Below are 19,152 nucleotides of genomic sequence, written 5' to 3' on the forward strand. Positions count from 1 at the left end.
CTTTTGGGCCATGATAGGTCATCTAACTTCTGATTCCTACTATTCCAAGGGTGTATATGGGGTAACATGAAAAGAGAAGAGCCAAACTTTCAAAAACCTCCATAAATCATTACAAACTCCATTTCTGGGATCCCTTACCGCCCTCCTGCGCATCCCAGTCGACGGTAATGTTCAGCGTGCGCGCATTTGGCTCTTTCTTCTGATAACCAACCTTTCCGCTGATGGTCTGGCCCTTCTTCAATGGCACGCCACCCTTCCGGCCGTGGTCGATGAGCAGAACACCCTGTTGCCAGTGCGTCTCGGTTCCATATGGTCCTGTAGTAAAAGCAACGTAGCCTTTCTTCTGCATTTCCGAAGGAACAGCATCGTCTGGAACCGTAGCGTTTCTTGAAGGCATGAAGAAGATATCGAACCAAATGGACCAGCCATCGAGTGTGTCAATATCTTCCTTAAGGGTGACCTGAAATTCTTTCAAGAATGATAGCTCCTCAACGGTGATGGTATGCAATGGGAGCTTTAGGAAGACTGATGAGTCTCCAGGAAGTGCAGACGGTTGGATGCTGCGGACGTTTGCCTCGTCGTAGATGCCGGTGAGCATGCTCTTCATATTGAAGCCGTACACCGAGTGCCAGAAGGAGATATGCGAGGCTATGAAATCCGAGTCAGCGAACGGAGCAATGCGGAGAGTAGCGTCGGATGGGACCATGAGTCCATCGGGTGCGAGATAGCGGTCTCTGGCGTAGATGACGGAATCAAACATGGCTTCGAAAAGCAGGCAGTATCCCATCCATTCGGACACGATAATGTCAACCTGCTGCACGGGGAGAGTAACTTCTTCGATTTTGCCGCGGATGCATCTGAAGATCAAAGGGTCAGTGAGATGACGGGATAGTAGCTGCCCTAGAGACATACGTGATCACATCACCAAAGCCATTCTCATAAACGATTTCTTTGGCCCGGTCGATGATGTCTGAGTTGTCGACAGCAATGACCTTTTTGGCACCGGCCTTGGCGCAGAACATGGAGAGAATGCCCGTGCCACATCCGACATCCAGCACAACCTTGTCCTGGAAAAGGCGCTTGTTGTCGTAAATGAAATCACGATAGGAATCAGTACGGACTGTATCTTTGAGCATGGACTCGTGGATGCCTATAGGCTTTGTTAGTCAAAGGGATCCCAGCGATATGCACACTCCGGTAATGTAGGGCAATAAATCACCATTATACTGGTAGGACACGAAGTAATCCGAATCGGCCTCCTCAATTTTGTTCTTGTTCCTCATTGATGGGCCAGCGGATGACAATTTATTATCCTCCTGAGTCAATTGTTCCTCCATCGACCGTTGGACAGCCAATCGGTATTCGGTGAATTGAGTCTGGAGACGCTCAAGATCTTCCTGCAACTCGACCACACGGCGCTCAGCATCGTTTCCGCCGGACGCCTCAGGCTCATCCTCCTCCGCAATGTCGCCCAAGCTGTATAAGAGAGCATCGTCTTCCAACACGGGCTTCATGTAGGCTTCGTCGTCGAACTTGTCCGTGGAAGATACATCGGGGGCCGTATTTCCGGCTTTGACCTCGGATCGAATATAGTTGACAAGTTTGATCAGACCAATAAAATCCAAATCTAGCAGAGCAGACGCAAAAAGTCAGCTGGGTCGCATCTTCCGCTATGGGTCGAAGTAATGCAAAGGCACAGAGTAGTTCAAGCGTCAATTCCCCGGTACTAAGTAGAGCACGGATGACAATGAATGATCAAACTCCCCAAGGAACAAATATCAATTGCGAGTCGAGTACACACCAAACTCCTTCTGAATCTTCCGCAGATCAAAATCATGCTTGTCCTTGCTCTCCTGCAGCATCGCATTCACATCGGGGTAGATCTTGTCGGAGAATAAGCCCACAATGGGCTCAAATTCTTCCTGATCGGGCTCAAGATCCTCCCAGCCTTCTTCGTCGGTTACGTCGGAGTCCTCTGCTGAGGTTGTAGAGCGGGTATCTTCGTCCTTCGGAGGACACTCGGAGGTTGGAAAGGTGGACATTGCGCAGGCAATCTCGTTTCTTTTCTTGCTAGCTTTCGTTTATGTGTTTCGCGCTATCCAAGCAATTAAACAATGATTAGATCAATTGAAACGAAGGGATATGCAGGGAAGGAGAAAGACAAATTCTTCGTCTATCAACCGGGGGTAAAAAGTGGGCGTGGAGGGGCAGTGATAAGGGAAAAAAATAGTTTATTGCCTTAATAGTGCCTCAATATGCCTGAGGCAGAAAGACCCTGTTGCCCCGCTGTTTGTTTATTCACATGACACTGATCCAGAACTTGAAGCGATAACAGCATATCATTATCGTCCAGGTTCATACTTATCACCGGCACTCAATCTGTGGTTGTCTACAATCAAAGCGAAAGGAGAGGTTCGAATTGTTCCCTGACCTTGAGTTGGACACTTCAAAGCACCGAGAATCGAATGGGATCAATCACTACTATCTCAATTACCCTAGATCCCTACTGACCGGGTTCCCCCTTCGTCTTCATTTCTCCATCCTTGTTCCCTCTCGGTCATCTCTTCTTGCGATATACTCCGGTCAAAGTCTAGCAGAAATGGCTTTCTTATTCAACCGTGGCCGACGTCAGCCGCTAGAAGTAGTGCGGTCCATCAAGGACCTACTAGAGAAGCTGCGCGAAACCCCCAACACTCCAAAGGTCTGCGAGACCCGGCATTCTCGAAGCTGGCTCTCTTGAGAAAATTGCTAACTTCTGTAGATTGAAGAGGAGTTGGCGAGGCAGTTGTCCCAGATGAAACTGATGATTCAAGGCACTCAAGGTCCGTTGCTGTCCCTGGCATTCCGCAATATAATCTGTTCACACACTAAAGCAATCTTGCGTTATAGAGATCGATACATCCCCCGAGCAGGTGCAGGCATTAGTCGGAGCTATGGTACACGAAGACTTACTCCACGAGCTAGCCCATAACATCCACATCCTTCCCTTCGAAGCTCGAAAAGATACTCAGACCATATTTTCCCACGTCCTCCGCTTCAGACCGGCCCATGCCGCACACGGCGACCCTCCTGTTATTTCATACATCGTTCACCACCGACCAGAGATTATAGTGGAGCTTTGTCGCGGATACAACCACAGCCAGAGTGCAATGCCATGTGGTACCATCTTAAGAGAGGCGCTCAAGTTCGACGTCATTGCTGCGATTATCCTTTACGACCAGTCGACAGGTGACGAACCCGCGATCCGGCTCACGAATGTACGGCCGGGTAACCCTCAAAATGGAGATGGTGTGTTCTGGCAATTCTTCGGATGGATCGACCGGGGGAGCTTCGAAGTCAGCGCAGACGCGTTCACGACATTCAGGGTAAGGATGTCATTTCAGTCAATTTCCAGGGAATCCAGGATTCTTGACTAACGCAAAATTTTAGGAGACTTTGACTCGACACAAGTCGGTGGTGACCGGATACCTGGCGGCCAACTTCGACCTATTCTTTTCGAGATTCAACAATATCCTTATACAGTCCGAGTCATATGTGACCAAGCGACAGAGTATCAAGCTCCTGGGGGAGCTTTTACTAGACCGCGCCAACTACAATGTGATGATGGCGTATGTTGAGAGCGGGGAGAACCTCAAACTGTGCATGAAACTGCTGCGCGACGACCGAAAGATGGTTCAGTACGAAGGATTCCACGTGTTCAAGGTATGTATCTGAGATTCCTTTGCTTCTTTCCATGAGGCGCGATTGCTGGTATGCGCTAACCAAGGAATGTGACTTGGTAGGTCTTCGTCGCAAACCCGAACAAATCAGTGGCCGTGCAGCGGATTCTGATCAACAACCGGGATCGCCTATTGAAATTCCTCCCCAAATTCCTTGAGGATCGTACCGATGACGACCAATTTACCGATGAGAAGAGCTTCTTGGTGCGCCAGATTGAGCTGCTGCCCAAGGAGCCCATCGAACCGGCGCAATCGGCCTACGACGGCGTACGAACGACTACCGCCGTAGCCTAAACTTTCCCTCTCATTTCTATTATATCTTTTTTTGTTCTTCTCATTCTTCTATATTTTCCTTGGCACAGCTGGTTGGTTAAACTGTGCCGTTTCTTGCATTGCAGGCGTGCTGGCATACAGCCTACGGAGTTATAAGCGGGAATGTGTGTGTATATTGGAGGGACTTACGGTGGATACGGACCAGGCAAAGAAGTCTAAAAAAGAAAAAATATCTTCAACAGCCAACAGTTTCTGTGATACACGAATAATGCTAGTCTTCATTGGCAATCAAGTCATTTGGTTCCTGGCAGTAATACCAGGGGTAAATCTCCGTGACGGGACAACAACGCTCAACGGACCCCATTCTAAAGTCCCGTTTTATGGTTCAGTAGCAGGTTTTTGTTCTCCCGCTGGTCTGGACCCAGGGAAATTCTGGTTCTGGTGGGTTTTATGATAATAGAACGTGCTAAGAAAATACATTGTGGGCAGCCCTGTTATTATTATTGCCATTGTTATTGCCCGCTCGTTTCATGCCGTTGTGTTGACTTTACAGGAGAGCCTCAACCGACTGAAAAAAAGACAAGTCGCATCTGTTTTTTTCTCTCTTAATTATATTGTTTAATATTCTATTATCTGCTTTGTATTCAGTATAGCAGTAGATATTGCATAGAAATCATAGTTCTATTTATATAAGGTCCACAGACCCCGTGTGAACACAACGCCCCTTTGCGATCCCTGCGTGGGAAACAGAAGAGGCAATACAATTGAAATCATAAAAGGCAAAAAAAAAAAAAAAAGCAAGAGGGACATATGAAGTCCTCTGCCTTCTTTCCATCCCATCTGTTCACATGTGTTTCTTGTCCTGTTTGATCATCTGGCATAATAGTCATCTTCATACTAGTTACATACACTAGTCCATACAACTACCAACCTCCGTGATGCCCATTTCTCGACCTTACCAACTCCTCTCATTCTACCGCGGCTCGCTCTAATTGATCGATTCCTGTTATATTATCCTATATTATACGTATTAATTGTCCTTTCTTCCGTCCCTCTCGCGTGGTTCCCTTGCGCCGACTCCTGCTCTCGAAATTCCTGACTCTGTTCTATCCCCGCCTCCCTATAACGTCGCCCCCCCCCTTCGATCTCCCAGTCGCCTTCTCTCCCAGCCACTAATTCCAGTGAAAGGAAAAAGGGCGAGAAGAAGGTAAAAGAAATATCACAAGTCATGCCAAAAGATTATGGATGAGAGACCTACTTCATTCCCTGCGGACGTGATGCCATCTACCACTACGACGGCTACTACTGCTAGCACGGGCTCGACTCTCCACGCCATCCCCTACGAAGATAGCACGACCAGATCCGACTCCTTATCGACCCCCGGCGCCTCCTCCGTCGACTCCGAATCCAGATCCCGATCCATCAGCACCACCGGTTCGTCATCTGCAGGCGGTGCTACTGGTCCTGGCGGCGCAGGCGACCAGCCACGGGCCTCCCCGACCTCGTCGCATGGAAATAAGTTCCCGGAGACAGGGCTGGCAGGAAAGGATAGCAGGACGATCCGGTCGGAGGGGGATAATTCGGGCCTCAGCCTGCGCAGTATCCCTAGCATTATTGTGAACGATGCTGCCAGTCTCCGCCCCAGTTCGCGTCCTGGCTCTCGCCCCGGGTCTCGCCCCGGCTCGCGCTGGTCGGAGCGCAAATGGGGCGGTTTAAGGACTAGGAGGTCCGCGGAGCTCGACAGACCGACGTGTTCTGTTTGTCCTCCTTCACCTCCGCCTCCTGTACCTCAGATGGATCCCCAATTCAGCGGTATCTCGCTCGATATTCCCACTGGGTCATTGGATGGCCTTGGGCCACAGTCGATGAAGTTCTCCAAGCGCGGAAGCCTTATCAAGCATCCGTCGCAACAAAAATCAGGAGAAGCGCAGTCGCAGTCGCAACCCGAACTGCAACCGCAACCACAACAACAACAACAACCGCCACCAAAGCAGCCAGAACAGTCTCAGTATGAGGGACAACAAGGAGCTAAAGAGCCCCAACAGGAGCCGCCACAAGATGATTCACAAAGCGAGCAGAAATTAGTAGAACAGCCAGAAGAACCTAAACAACCTGAATCGCAAGAGCAACAAGATAAACAATTGGAAGCCACACCAATTTCGCCTGCCTCCTCTGCGGATGACCAAAGTGACGTACAACAGCCGCAATTCCATGGCGCCCAGCCAAGATTTCTGAAGCCATCGGCTTCGCTTCGTGTTAGGCGCCAAATAAGCATCCCGTCCCGAGCGATTTCTGCGGACGAGGACATGCTGTCGCGGCGCGTCAGACTGATGTACGAAAAGGGGGAGGAAAATGTGAGTGACTCTGAAGTGGCCGACTCAATGGCCATGGAGAATGGTGTTCTGTGGGAGGAAGCAGCAGAGACGCCTGCTTCTGATGCTCCGAGTGATGCTGGGACCAAACGGCTGTCGACAGTGAAGCCCGAACGAAAGTCCATGCTCAAAAAGGAAACCAATGAGCTGGCAGGTGGTATCGAGTACTGGCAGAACATTGGAGCAGGCGACGTCGATAGATACGGTTTCATCCGTCATCCTCAAACGAGCTCTGGCGACACTACAGATCAACCCAACCCGATCCAGCGAGTTGCTACGAGTCTGCTTCTTTCTTCTGAGACACCTCGGCGGAAACACTCGATTCGCCCTCCATCGGCCCTGGCAAGTAACCGCTCCTTCACCGGACGTTCACCCACACGCAAGTTCTCTGAACCTTCGATCCGTCCATCCTCTTCTCAAAGTACATATAGCTCGCCAATGCGGCGGTCAACGTCGCGATTTCGCCACGCTGCGAACCATCTTCCGCACAATCGCGATCGCCGGTTTACAGACGAGGCAGCCGACATGCTCACACTACCTGTTAATGCAGTTGACTCTGCCAATGGGCTCGATTCCGCCGCGGCGCGCGCCATGAAAAGGAAAGAGTGGGAGCGAGAAGACAAGTGGGCCAAGATGGCTCGACCATCCAAGAAGAACAAAGATGGCGGTGGCATGAAGTTCGAGTTCGACACGCAGAGTTCAAAACTCATCGAACGCACCTGGAAGGGCATCCCTGATCGATGGCGCTCGACAGCATGGTACTCGTTCCTCGAAGCAAGTGCCAGAAAGCGTAGCGACAGTCCTAGTGAAACAGAGTTGGTGGAAGCATATCATGAGTTCCAGTACGTCTCGTCGCCGGATGATGTGCAGATCGATATCGATGTGCCACGAACCATCACCAGCCACATCATGTTCCGGAGACGTTATCGCGGTGGACAACGGTTGCTGTTCCGTGTTCTGCACGCCATGTCGTTGTACTTTCCGGACACCGGTTACGTTCAAGGCATGGCAGCGTTGGCCGCGACACTATTGGCTTATTACGATGAAGAGCATACATTTATCATGCTCGTTCGTCTTTGGCAGCTACGAGGCCTGGAACGTCTGTACGAACATGGCTTCGCTGGTTTGATGGAGGCTCTCGGTGACTTTGAACGAGAATGGTTGGAGGGTGGTGAAGTCGCCGCCAAGTTGAATGAAAATGGCATCCCACCAACGGCCTATGGCACCCGCTGGTATCTAACATTGTTCAACTACTCGATTCCATTTCCGGCCCAACTGCGGGTCTGGGACGTCTTCATGCTCCTTGGCGATGCAGACCCAACACCGTCGCATTCGGTCCTCCCGCTTAAAGGGTCCAAGCAACTTCAGACAAGCGGCTTTGGCAAAGGACTGGATGTCCTTCATGCTACTTCTGCAGCCCTAATAGACGGAATGCGGGAGATTATCCTCGAATCTGACTTTGAGAACTCCATGAAAGTTCTCACCAGTTGGGTGCCGATCAAAGATATCGAGTTGTTCATGCGAGTTGCCAAAGCGGAATGGAAAGTCCATCACCGGAAAAAGTTTTCATGATTTATCAAACAGTGTTTTCGTTTCCCTCTGTTGTTATTCGTTGCTGGTGCGGCGAGACAACCCCTTTATGCCTAATAATCACTCTTCTTTTTCCTCTTGCGCAGAGGATATACGCACGCAACCGAATGATATCTCTGATGATTTCGATTTCAACCGAAAAGGAAAGGAGATCTTAATCCTAATTCTCATGAATACCCCGATTTATATATACCTCTTGTTTATGCTTTTCATATTATGATTTCTTGGTATCGGTTCTGGTCCGGAAGGGCACTTGCCAGCTTCCTCCCTATAGGAAATACGATTTTAATACCGGGCTTTGGCCTCTGATTCTATCTTCTTTTGACCCCGTTCGAATTAGCTGAGAAAGGAGTCTGAAACGATTTTTGAGGAGCACGACTGCTTCCGGACCGGACTTTAAATGGATGAAAATCCTTTTATAATTTCCTCTCCTTGGAAAAAGGAGGAGTGATTAATTTACATCTGATGCCTCGTCATTCATACTCATCCACTTGTTTATTTAGCTGCGTACCAAAACTGTGCTTAACGTCCACTCTCTACTGTCTGTCTTTGTACGCTTACTCTCCTTTGTTACCGCTTTATTTAAACAATCTCTATTCCTTTCCTAGATTGTCATCCACTCCCTTGTCCTGCTTATTCCCATTTCTCGTTCCATCATCATGTCTTGTTTACTGGTTGGTATACCACGATATACTGTTCCTTCCTTACTGCGTATATCTAATCTTGCGTCTTGTTTCTTACATGTTTTCCCTGTTGTTTACCCTAAACACATGATTTACTACTCACTACATTACTATTACATGTGTTGCCTATGTGGCATTCAATAAAAGATCTGAACCTGTTTATTCTGAGGAATCCTTCCTCATCACTGTGACTGTAATATATCGTATCAATAAGCCAGTGCTCCCTAGGCACTCTAGTGAGTCACGCCTAATTCCATCTAAAAACGCCTCTCAATACGCCGCCTCCTTAACCACCATCCTACCTTTCGCCTCACACATCAATACTCGCCCCCTTATCAACCAAGAACGCCACAACCCACTGATTAGAACTGTACATTAGGGCGTATGTGTATTTGCATGGGTGTCTATATACACTTATTATATGATATAATCCTACTCCGAAAACGAAAACCGCAACATATCCCACTGTCCAGCAGCACTCATCCCCCGTTTATATCCCGGCACTTCATTCCCTCCCATGTCTCTCCATAAAACATCCGCCCATCCATCCCACAGTTCCCGTCAGTAACACGCCTCCGCAGCGGGGGTTGGGTATCGCTCACAGAATGTTTTGATTTTGTCATTAGCGAACTTTTCTGCCTTGTTGGGTTTTGTAGAAGATGTTCCATTGCTTCTGGGGGGTCTGAGAAGTCCCGTTAGATCTCTACGTAGTTCTGGTGCGACCCTGAGGGGGCAAGGAGGTAGTGATGGTGCTGTATGTATTGGAGTTTGTAGGCGATGTGACGGAGCGGCATGCGTGGCGGTATTTGAGGGATGCTCAGTATGCGCGGCCTGTATATCAATCAATACTTACTATCCAAAGAAAAAGGAGGAATGGAAAATAGCACACCCTCAACATGCGCAATAAACATATACCGACAATGGTCCTCAATAGAAAGTAAATTCGCCTTTCGGCTCCAATCCAATTCCTTCACATCACCCCATTTCTTGCCCCGTGCAGTATCCAGCAAGCAATGCACGGCGCAACTTGGGCGCAAAGCTTACTTTACCCCACCAGACTAGCTTTTTCTCTTTTTCGGAAAAAGACAGCTCAGACTCAGTAGCAAGCACTCTATCCATAGCCTGTGTATGATAAGGCCCGATATCATTGCTCAAGTGGCCCCATGACCAGAATCCGAATTCCGCTATGAGCCATACAGATTCCTCGGTTGCTTTTCTGGAGTACACCCATACTGGATGCCCATTGGTATTCACATCGTCTACCCGGTCCTCGACGGAAAAAAAGAACTCGATATTTGGAATGGTGGAGTGGTTTAGCGTGGCGGATAGAACACGAGACATGACCGATAGAGTCGCGATGATTTTGCGCGTGTGGTCTTCGCCTTTGGGGTAGCGATGACATAGAGTTCTCCGTTGTAGATACTGGCTCGGGCCATGTCATTTTCTAGAGGTGTGTCGTTCAGGCCTTTGGTAGTTATGCCTGCTCGTTTCGTCCAATGTGCAACGCCCTGGCGGATATTCTCGTACATATCTGGGAAAAAGGCGTTACATTGGTCTTTGTTTAAAGTTGAGATTGTGGGCGTCGCGACATTGGAATGAGGTGGATGTTTGGCAGGTACAATGGCCCGCGGGAATCAATTGAATTAGTAGCGGGTGTTCATTATTGCCGTCTGCATTTATTCCAAACCACATCAATTATACACAGCAAAGACAACCGGACTAGCGCCAGCCATACCCGCTGTTGAGACCATGGACTGTTTGATCCCATATCGGGGGAAGAGTACCAAACAGTCCCAACTGTGGGGTGGGATATAGGAGAAACAAAAACACAGGACCCCCAGCCTTATCTACCCAATTCCTTGACCCTTTATTGACCCATACTATAGTGCCGCAGTGATTCCTAGCCGCCAACCAAGCGGACTCGCTTAGGGTTTTACGGAAATGATCGACCGCTAAGTCTTCCCGTGTTGCATCTTGGCATCTTTTATTGGTGCTTGGCGAATCTTGATTGCCAGCGGAGGAACCCGAGGTATCCACTGGGCCCACGCGGTGTTCGTTTCTTTGAGCTGACTCGTCAATCACATGCAGTGAATGGGGTCGTCGATTCTTATTCTTTTTAGTGCAGTTTCCTAGTTGGGCATGTTCACTGCCAGGTCAAGCAGGCTGCGGTATTCCAGTCCTCGTAGTAGAAGCTACCGTCTGTATTATGGCATGATCTAGAGTATATCTCTTTTGTCCTCTCAGCAGAACGTAACGATGCTATTACAATCTCCCTCTCTTCTGATTTTGGCCGTTCTATAGCACTTCTCGGTTTCTGTGTCTATATCTTGTGGTGCTATAAGCTGGCTTTACTTCTTTTCGAAGTCACGGGGGATTGGGTTTTGCAGAAATGACCCCCCAACAAACGTAGGCGTATATTTGACGTGCCATTAATGGCGAGGCAGTAACGTGGAACCAAAAAGTAGACACTATTCTATACATTAAACTAGTCGATCAAGATAGTACTCATGACGCCACGGATTGAATCTCGTAAGCATGCCACGAGAAAGACATTCCTAGGCCTATCATTGGTACAGACTCAGAGTGTTGATGGAGCCCGGAGAGCTCAGCTCGCAGTCATTCTTTCAAATCCCTCGACTAATTTGTCCCTCTGGATATTCGATCCCTTAGGCATTTAAATGTCAACTACGTCACATATATTTTTTATAACCTCAAATTAACAGAATGGAATCCCTTCTTACGTTCATACAAATTTTCAAATCACTTCTCAGTATGTCTATACTTTTATCCTCCAGACCATACCGGAAGATCCTTTATCGAATACCGGATTTTTCCCTTCGAAAGTTACAATGTGATATATCCAATCTCTCGATGGAAATCGTCCTCGACATAACTTCCTATCTACCACCAGCCAGCCAAGTCTGCTTAGCCTTGACCTGAAAGGGTCTGTATCGATACTTTGGAACAATTTATGCAACTGACGATATGTATTATTAATGGCGACCGCCAGCGAGAAAGGTTCTAAAAAATTATCGAAGAATGAAGTTACTTGTCCAACTTGAGGACAGCCAATGGGCATGGTGCGCCGGTTGCGAGAAGCTGCGTTTCTACAACAGGTAGAACCACAGGAACAGGGTTTCAAAGCGAGCGCCAATAAACGTAGATGTAAGGTCTATATGTATGGAATCAATGTAATATGATAGGCTTTGCGATACTGTATACTACGCTAGTCGACCAAAGAAGGTACCTTTGCAGGAAAGGACGCTCTATATAATACAGGAAGAAATGCCATTACCTTCTAAGCGGTATAAAAAGCAGCACACTAACCAAGGGAACAGCATCGTTAATAATGGGGTAAAAAGGCAATCGAATTAGAATTTTTTCAAGCCTAGAGGAGAGAAACGAAATACAGGAGAGGAGTAATGAAGAGACTTGATCTAGATGTAGACATCAGATATTCACACTCGTGCTCGACGCTGGTGTAGACTGGCGCAGAGCGTATGGACAGGGAGATTGGCTTGTCTCAGATAAAGCGCAAGGGCATTGGAGGAAACTATCGGATGGCAATTGGGAGGAGCCAAATGAGGAAAGGACGGGCAACTTCCAGGAAAGACCAAAAATGCAAGGACAACGGAAGCGTAGTTGAGTGGAGTTGGGGTAGGTAAATTGCTTCATGGAGCCTGGGGAGCTCGAGAAGGACAGCTGGTGTTTGCGATGAAACCCAGAAAATTCGACATCGTCGAGAGTAGAGGCAAGGATTTCAACCAGCACCTCTCGGTGCAGGCTGCCTCCAGCTTCTTCTCAAATTCGTTGTTCCTGTTTCGGATGGCATCGAGCTCTTTGGTCAACCGATCTTTTCTGGTGCACGTCATCTCCAGCTGTGCGATGGCCGCAGAACCAGGCTGTGGTGTGTCTCAGTTCTTTCGTTCCAGGCCTCCGCCTGTTTTCCTATAATAATTGTAACTGTCAATCGCTTGCTGTGACGACGTCGTTAAATTTGTCGACGATTTTGTCTGGCGACAGCAATGGGTATGTCGCCTTTAGCCATTCCCAAATATACGACCCAAATATCACAAAAAGGTGACCCAATGGCCTTGGAGACACAGCTTGGTATCTCTTTCGGGGCAACTTCGTTGCATCCCGGGCATATATATGGACAAAAGCCACGAAGTCCCAACCTGGCTGGAGGCCACGGGCTAGATGAACGGAGAAACTGGTCATTGAATTCGACAACTTTGAAGAAAGCGTCGCAACTTTATTCATAGATTGATACCAATCGTTTGCTCCAGGGAGTTTTTGGATGCTGACCGTTCCGTAAATTCATGTTTCCCAGATCATGGTTGCAGGTGATAGTGTCTGAATCTTCTCAATGGGTTGGACTGGAAGAAAGAGGAATGAGACATTAAGGTAAAGCAGTGAATGGATATGGGAGGAATAAAGTACTAAAAGGAAAGAGGGGAAAACTGCGGAACTGAAAGGGCCTGAATTAGGAAGGAACAAGGATGTGGCAACCTCCGGGAAAGAGCTAAATCAGGAAGGACGACAATCTCAAGGAAGGAACCAGGTGCAGAGGAAACGGGCAATCAAGTGTATACAGTTAAGTGTTAAGCAGTCTCATTAAAAAGAATAATCAAAATAATCTACATCATCTACTGAGCCTGATTTCGACGTGTTTATCTACCAGTAATCGCAACTGTCCGCCATGGTGTTCCTACGGCTTTTATCGTAAAAAAAAAAAAAAAAGAAAGAAAATTAGCGACTATGGCGCTGAACTCAGGCCAACTTGCGAAGTAAGGATCAAAAGTTTGAGTGTAGCAACTATACAGGCCACTATATTCTCACTTAAAGACACGAATCGATAATTAGTATACACGAGTCGTGGACCAAATCCCTTTCCCAGGTCTCATGTATGCATTACTATCCAGACAGACCACAATGCACAGCAAACGGGAAAATCTGAATACCTGAGACTAATTTGAGAGGTATCCCGGTACCAATCATGCATATGACAGTGAGACAATTAGAGGCCACCGCTACCGGCTGATGGGCCTCATAGGTATCATATGAGATACGTACCTGTCATTATCAATATCTAGCTGGTAAACGCAAGCTCATGAAGCAGTAGCCAGTTCTTTCCGTGGATATATCATCACGTGACGGGCGTTGCCCTCTCCAGCGCTCTTCGCGCCAAAAGCATTGATCGTTGTAGCCTGCCAAGGTAATAAGGAAAGTAAAAATACAGACAAAGGTATATATGCAGCATATATTGAGAAACATCCCGTTAATCTCATTGCACGCTATCACGTGCAATCGAACTCTGCCTCGAGCGAGACGACGGTACCGGTGCCGGCTGATGCGTGCCTCGGGCCTTTCGTTTCCGACTGGGAGAGCTGTGGTCCTCTGAAACACTCCGTGAGTGGGCGCCTGATGATGCCGGCGTAGGCTCCTTTTCTCTTTCTGACGGTTTCCCTGCAGAAGGCTCCTGGCTTGCTTTTCCACCTGGCGTGGACTCTTGCGACTTTCCAGACGGTGGCTGTTGCCCTGGCGGGACCCAATGATGGAAATATATAGAGGTCGATTGACGTGGTCGGTACTGATATTCGTTGTTCGCAGCGGATTGAGGTGTAGAGGCGGATGATGTTTGTGTGTATTGTTGTGTACTATTGCTGGGAGGGATCGAAGGCTGAGGCAACGATGAAGACGAAGGGGGACCACTAGGAGGGAACGGAGATTGCCCGAGTGATTGTCTAACAGGCGAAGAACCCCGGGATATGTTAGGTGGTTGTGATGGCAAAATCTCCCCAGGAGTCGGAACTGACGGTTGTGGATTGTATAGTGCGTTTGGCGGAACGGGATGAGAATGACGCAAGTCTATGGACCCTGAATGCGAATGTCGGTGCGTAAACGGCGCAGGTGGACGCGGAAACGTAGATGATGGCATATCCGATCCTGACGATTGGTGGTAATGGTGATGCGGGTGATGCTGCGGAGGCGGTGGTGCAGGAGGAGCCGGTGGAGGAGGCATCGAAGCCACTGCAGGCCCCGGCCCCTGGCACTGTGCCTGTGCCACCGAATGTGACACATACTGCTGTGCCAAATCAATTGCAGCCTGCGGAAGCCCACCACCACTAATCCCAGCAAAAATCAGAGGAATCATATGCGGCGGCACTCCAGCCTGCAAAGCATCACGCAGCATACTATGCTCAACCACGCGCTGTTCCAACCTCAGCGTCTCCTGTCGCGCCTTTTCCTCCTCCTGTTTCCTCCGATCTTCCTCTGCTCTTGCCTGAAGCCATAAATGCATCGATGGGTCTTTGTCCCCGCAGTGCCATTGCGACGACGGCGGGGGAGGAGGGAGTTGTGGCGGCGTATGTGCAGCTGTCAGCTGCGGGGGTGGTAAGGTTCTAGAGGGCGGTGGTGGTAGGCTTCTGCGCGAGGAGGGGTCCATGTTTGCGGAGGAAGGGGTCGTGTTCGTAGTTGTGTTTGTATGTGTATTCGGGGAAGGAGGCACTGAGGGCTGACGAAACGGGACGGACGAGTCGCGAAACGAGGGGATGGATTGGCGGATAACGGAGTATTCATGGGAGGGGCCTTTGATCCCATTCTGCGCCATACGAGCCGGAGTAGGAGGTTTCAAGGTGAGCAGCATGATAGAGACGGGTGTAAGCTCCAATGATGTGCTATCAAGTGCTGTCCATGATCAACAAGAACGAACATCAATGAATTGTCATCAATATCATATGCGGCCAGTCGTCATTGCTATCATCATATCATTACAAGAAGAAAGAGAAAGAAAACAACGCTGGATGCAAAAATGAGAGAAGCCAAAAAGGACAAAAATAAGAAAATCGAAGCCTAGAAAGACGAGACGGAGAGGGGATTTCCCGATCGGGCAAAGTCCCAAACAGGAAGGGGTTAAGCGCCGCTTACCACATCGGGACAGTCTCCACTCCCCGCTAACCGCATCAGGAAGCCCACTAAGCGCAGAGGGGAAGCCAGGAACGACTTCCCACACAGCATAAATTCAAGGCTGCACTGCATATTAAGATAACACATCGCACTCTATATCCTCACCAAGCCTCCAGGAAAGGAGAAGAAACGAAAAAGGAAATACCGAGGTTCCCCGACAGCCAGAAACATCGGTGGACCGGCCCCAAAACGCCCATTGCGTGGACCGATGCCTGGAGCTGACGACGAGAGTGGATTAACCTCGCTAATAAGATAAGAATTCCCCCGACCCAAAGTCTATGCACTGTAAGCAATCCTAATTTCTTCGGCTCGGACCGATTGTTCAGTGAAAGTACGAAAAGCACGGAGAAGAATGGACAATGCGGCTAGTTCTCCGTGGTTGCTTGTGCTGGATGGCCCCACGGCTGCGCGTCCTGGAAATCGTCCGGATTAGGAACGGGACAGATCCCTAAAACAAGGGCGAGTCACGCATGTGCTCAATACGGACGGATTGAGGTCTATCATGATTCATTGAGATTTTCCTACCTTAACAGTAGATAAATACATCCAAAAAGAAGCAAGGTCAAGCAAGATATGCCTTTTGTCGTCCCAAAGTACATACGACAAAATACTCCCAAAGCAAACCCTTCTACATGCACATACATACAAATCTCCTTCCCGGGTATCACTTGCTTAGATATCACTTGCACAGTTAACTCCCACTCTACCAGAAAGAAATCAGGCTTCCCGATCAAACCGACTCAGCACTTCCGGCGGAACAGTAGGAATATACTTCCTTGCGCGCTCACGATTCGTCCCGCCCCATCCAGCACCATAACTTATCAACATATCCGTGCTGGTAGGCAAGGAGAAGGGAAGCGTCATGGACGGGTCCAAAAACAGCTCGGTGGTGCTGCGGTCGTCGAATCGTGCCGCCGTCCCTGATCGTATCGAGCCTGGCGAAGCCATGCTTCTTGCTGCAGGTGAGCCGTGCCCTTGCGGCGTATCTTTTGGTGGAGGTGTTTGAGGACGCGATTGTCCGTCCGTTGTTGTGGGAGCCGACTGTGTAGCAGCGCCTTCAGCAGCCTTAGCTTTGTTCTCTTGGATCTTTTCCTGTTCCCGGAATAGCAGGTCATAGTCCCGTTGGAGATCGATGAGGAATCGCATTGCCGGCTTGGTAAGGCCCTTCTCGCCCACTTCAGGTCGATACGATTTGACCGTATGAAGAAGCTGCGCTGGTGTCAGCTGTTGCAGTTGCAGCAAAGTCGTCACGAGCGATTCGAAGTCGTCGCCCAGCGACGAGAAACACTGCAGCCACTGCAGGAGCTGAATCACAGGAGCCAGATGCCGCCGCGCTGCGTCCATGGTGCTTTCGCCAGTACACGTTGTCGACCCATTCTCATAATGTTCCGGTTGGCGGTTGTTAGCCCTCGCCCAGTCCTCCAGTGCTGAGATGTTCATCCGAATCTGCATCGCTTTCGTCCGTGCCAGGTATCGCTTCGTGGTCATGATACGGTTGAAGATCTCCGCACTGACCCAGTAAAGCAGCTGCGACAGAATCTGCGTCGTAATAACCGAATGCACATCATATAAGTCAAGCACAAACAGCGTCGACGACAGCAGCGACGTAATATTGCGCGGGGAGATTTGGGCTCGCCGCCGCGGTGACGGGGGTCGAAAGCGCTTTTCCGCCGGTTCTGGCGGTTTAGCCTTGGACTTGCCCCGGAAGAGCTTCCACTCATTTTGAAAATGTACGTCTTCGAGACCGGGAATCGTCTCATGGTCCAGCATGGCAGGTTCCAGCACCTTGTTCATCCGACGCTCAGCGTCCCGGATAATCAGGATGAAGATCTCATTGATCAATTCCGCCAGGTGCTGCTGGAAATCCACGGTAGCTTCCATCAACCCAGTATCTTTCTTCAGGTAATGCAGCAGCAGCGTCGCGTTCGACATCCAAAATGCCAGTATCGTCATATCCCATTGATGGCGCTCCACCACGTCGTTAATCTTTTCAGTAGCCGACACCAACAGTTGCTCCAGTAGTTCCTCGCTAGCGTGGTAATGGGCATATCGCGCACTGAGGAAGAGTAGGTTGGCTGGGACGGGTTTCTGAGAGGGTGATCGTTGGGGCGTCATGTTGGTGATGATGATATCCAATATCCATTCCAACTCGTTATCCTGGAACACAAACATTTGATCGTGTAAACACTTGTCCCATACAAATTCTTGTTGATCCTCTTCGAGATCCGCGTCGTCGGCAGACTATGAAGAACATATAAGTTAGACTAGCATATCCATAGTCGAATGAGAACAACTCACATCAAGCTTCTCGTCAAGCCCAAGACTAGACAGATCAACCTCCAAGTTAATAGCACTCTCTTCCATCATCATGCGCCGTTTCATCCCAATTTCCGCAATTTCCTCTTCAAACCGGCTATGCCCAAATCCAGAATCGTAGAAATCGTCGTCAACCGCGCTTCCAAAATGGTATCCATTTTCATTCAGATACTCAGAAATCTCGCTTCCCGGCTGCGCGAAATCGAAAGCCGTCCCACCAGATGACGACTTGATATCCGGCGACGCTCCATGATCCAAAAGAATCTTCGCGATGGTTTTATGTCGGTTCGTCATTGCCCACATCAACGCGCTCCACTGATTGCGATCCTGCTGGTCGACATGCGCGCCGGCGTCCAAAAGCTCCGAAACAACGTCTTGGTGTCCCTGTCACACAATTAGCCAAAAGAACCAAAACACTCAGGAAGGAGATGGGGGTGGGGGTTGTATACAAAACAACTAGCATAAATCAACGGCACTGTTCCCTCCTCATCCGGCATATTCACATCCACAAACTCCCTCGCCTTCCCATTCAACAACTTCCTCACCCGCTCTACATCCCCATTACTCGCCGCCATGTTCAAACCCCGCTGTAGGATATCCTTCTTCTCCGAATCTTTCAGCTTCTCATCGTCCGCGATGCTATCCTCGTCCGCGCCTAAAGAATCCACTTCGCGGTGCGCGGCCTGCGCCGCAAGCATCTCCATTAACCGGGCGTCGCTGTCTTCGAGACGCGCGGTGTCTTCGACATCCTTGTCAACATCGAGCATGCCGCGGCCGTATTGCGCTTGGAGGTTATGTTCGTCGTCGTGCGAGTGGTCGTCCAGGGCGAGGTTGAAGGTTAGGGGTTTTGCGGCCACGGGGGTAGTTAGGAATTGGGATTGACCTGTTCACACACATTGGTTAGCATACTCACTTTGATACTGGGATAAGATGAGAGATACCCATCCAAGCATCATATATTTCAGTCTCCTGCGGGAACACCGGGACCGAGCGACGGTCGTCCAACGACTTGGGCAAATCATCGGGTAATGTGGTGGTGAGGGTATGTCTTTTATTCGGGACGCCCAGGTCGTCGTTATTATCATCATCGGTATTAAGATTATTCTCGTCGCGACCAAAGTCTAGCGATGACGAGGCCGCGCGAGTCTCGTTGTCCATCGTGGGCAGTGGGTAGGCCGTAGCGGTGTCGACGCCGGTGGTGGTGGGAGTTATGCAGGAGGGCGGGCACAT

The 19,152-nt window shown here is 49.3% G+C and overlaps 5 protein-coding genes across 5 annotated transcripts; 2 read left to right on the forward strand and 3 right to left on the reverse strand.

The window, feature by feature from the left end:
* Positions 1-109: 109 nt before the first annotated feature.
* Positions 110-2,042, reverse strand: ACHE_20280A (protein arginine methyltransferase RmtB; the record flags this gene model as incomplete). Its single annotated transcript, XM_043284566.1, has 4 exons — positions 110-857; positions 913-1,150; positions 1,220-1,627; positions 1,802-2,042. 4 exons carry the CDS (start codon positions 2,040-2,042, stop codon positions 110-112), a joined length of 1,635 nt encoding a protein of 544 aa, XP_043133344.1.
* A 557-nt stretch (positions 2,043-2,599) lies between these two features.
* ACHE_20281S (Mo25 family protein) lies at positions 2,600-4,013 on the forward strand (the record flags this gene model as incomplete). Its single annotated transcript, XM_043284567.1, has 5 exons — positions 2,600-2,701; positions 2,762-2,822; positions 2,890-3,365; positions 3,430-3,702; positions 3,783-4,013. The coding sequence occupies 5 exons, from the start codon at positions 2,600-2,602 to the stop codon at positions 4,011-4,013; spliced, it is 1,143 nt and encodes a 380-aa protein (XP_043133345.1).
* A 1,220-nt stretch (positions 4,014-5,233) lies between these two features.
* ACHE_20282S (putative TBC domain protein) lies at positions 5,234-7,936 on the forward strand (the record flags this gene model as incomplete). The annotated part of the gene is made up of 1 exon (XM_043284568.1): positions 5,234-7,936. One exon carries the CDS (start codon positions 5,234-5,236, stop codon positions 7,934-7,936), a length of 2,703 nt encoding a protein of 900 aa, XP_043133346.1.
* Positions 7,937-13,924: 5,988 nt separating this feature from the next.
* Positions 13,925-15,286, reverse strand: ACHE_20283A (uncharacterized protein; the record flags this gene model as incomplete). The annotated part of the gene is made up of 1 exon (XM_043284569.1): positions 13,925-15,286. One exon carries the CDS (start codon positions 15,284-15,286, stop codon positions 13,925-13,927), a length of 1,362 nt encoding a protein of 453 aa, XP_043133347.1.
* A 1,037-nt stretch (positions 15,287-16,323) lies between these two features.
* Positions 16,324-19,152, reverse strand: ACHE_20284A (DIL and Ankyrin domain protein; the record flags this gene model as incomplete). Its single annotated transcript, XM_043284570.1, has 4 exons — positions 16,324-17,847; positions 17,905-18,306; positions 18,372-18,805; positions 18,864-19,152. 4 exons carry the CDS (start codon positions 19,150-19,152, stop codon positions 16,324-16,326), a joined length of 2,649 nt encoding a protein of 882 aa, XP_043133348.1.

Source organism: Aspergillus chevalieri, chromosome 2 (genome assembly GCF_016861735.1).
Source record: "Aspergillus chevalieri M1 DNA, chromosome 2, nearly complete sequence".
In the NCBI taxonomy this organism is placed as follows: Eukaryota; Fungi; Ascomycota; class Eurotiomycetes; order Eurotiales; family Aspergillaceae; genus Aspergillus; species Aspergillus chevalieri.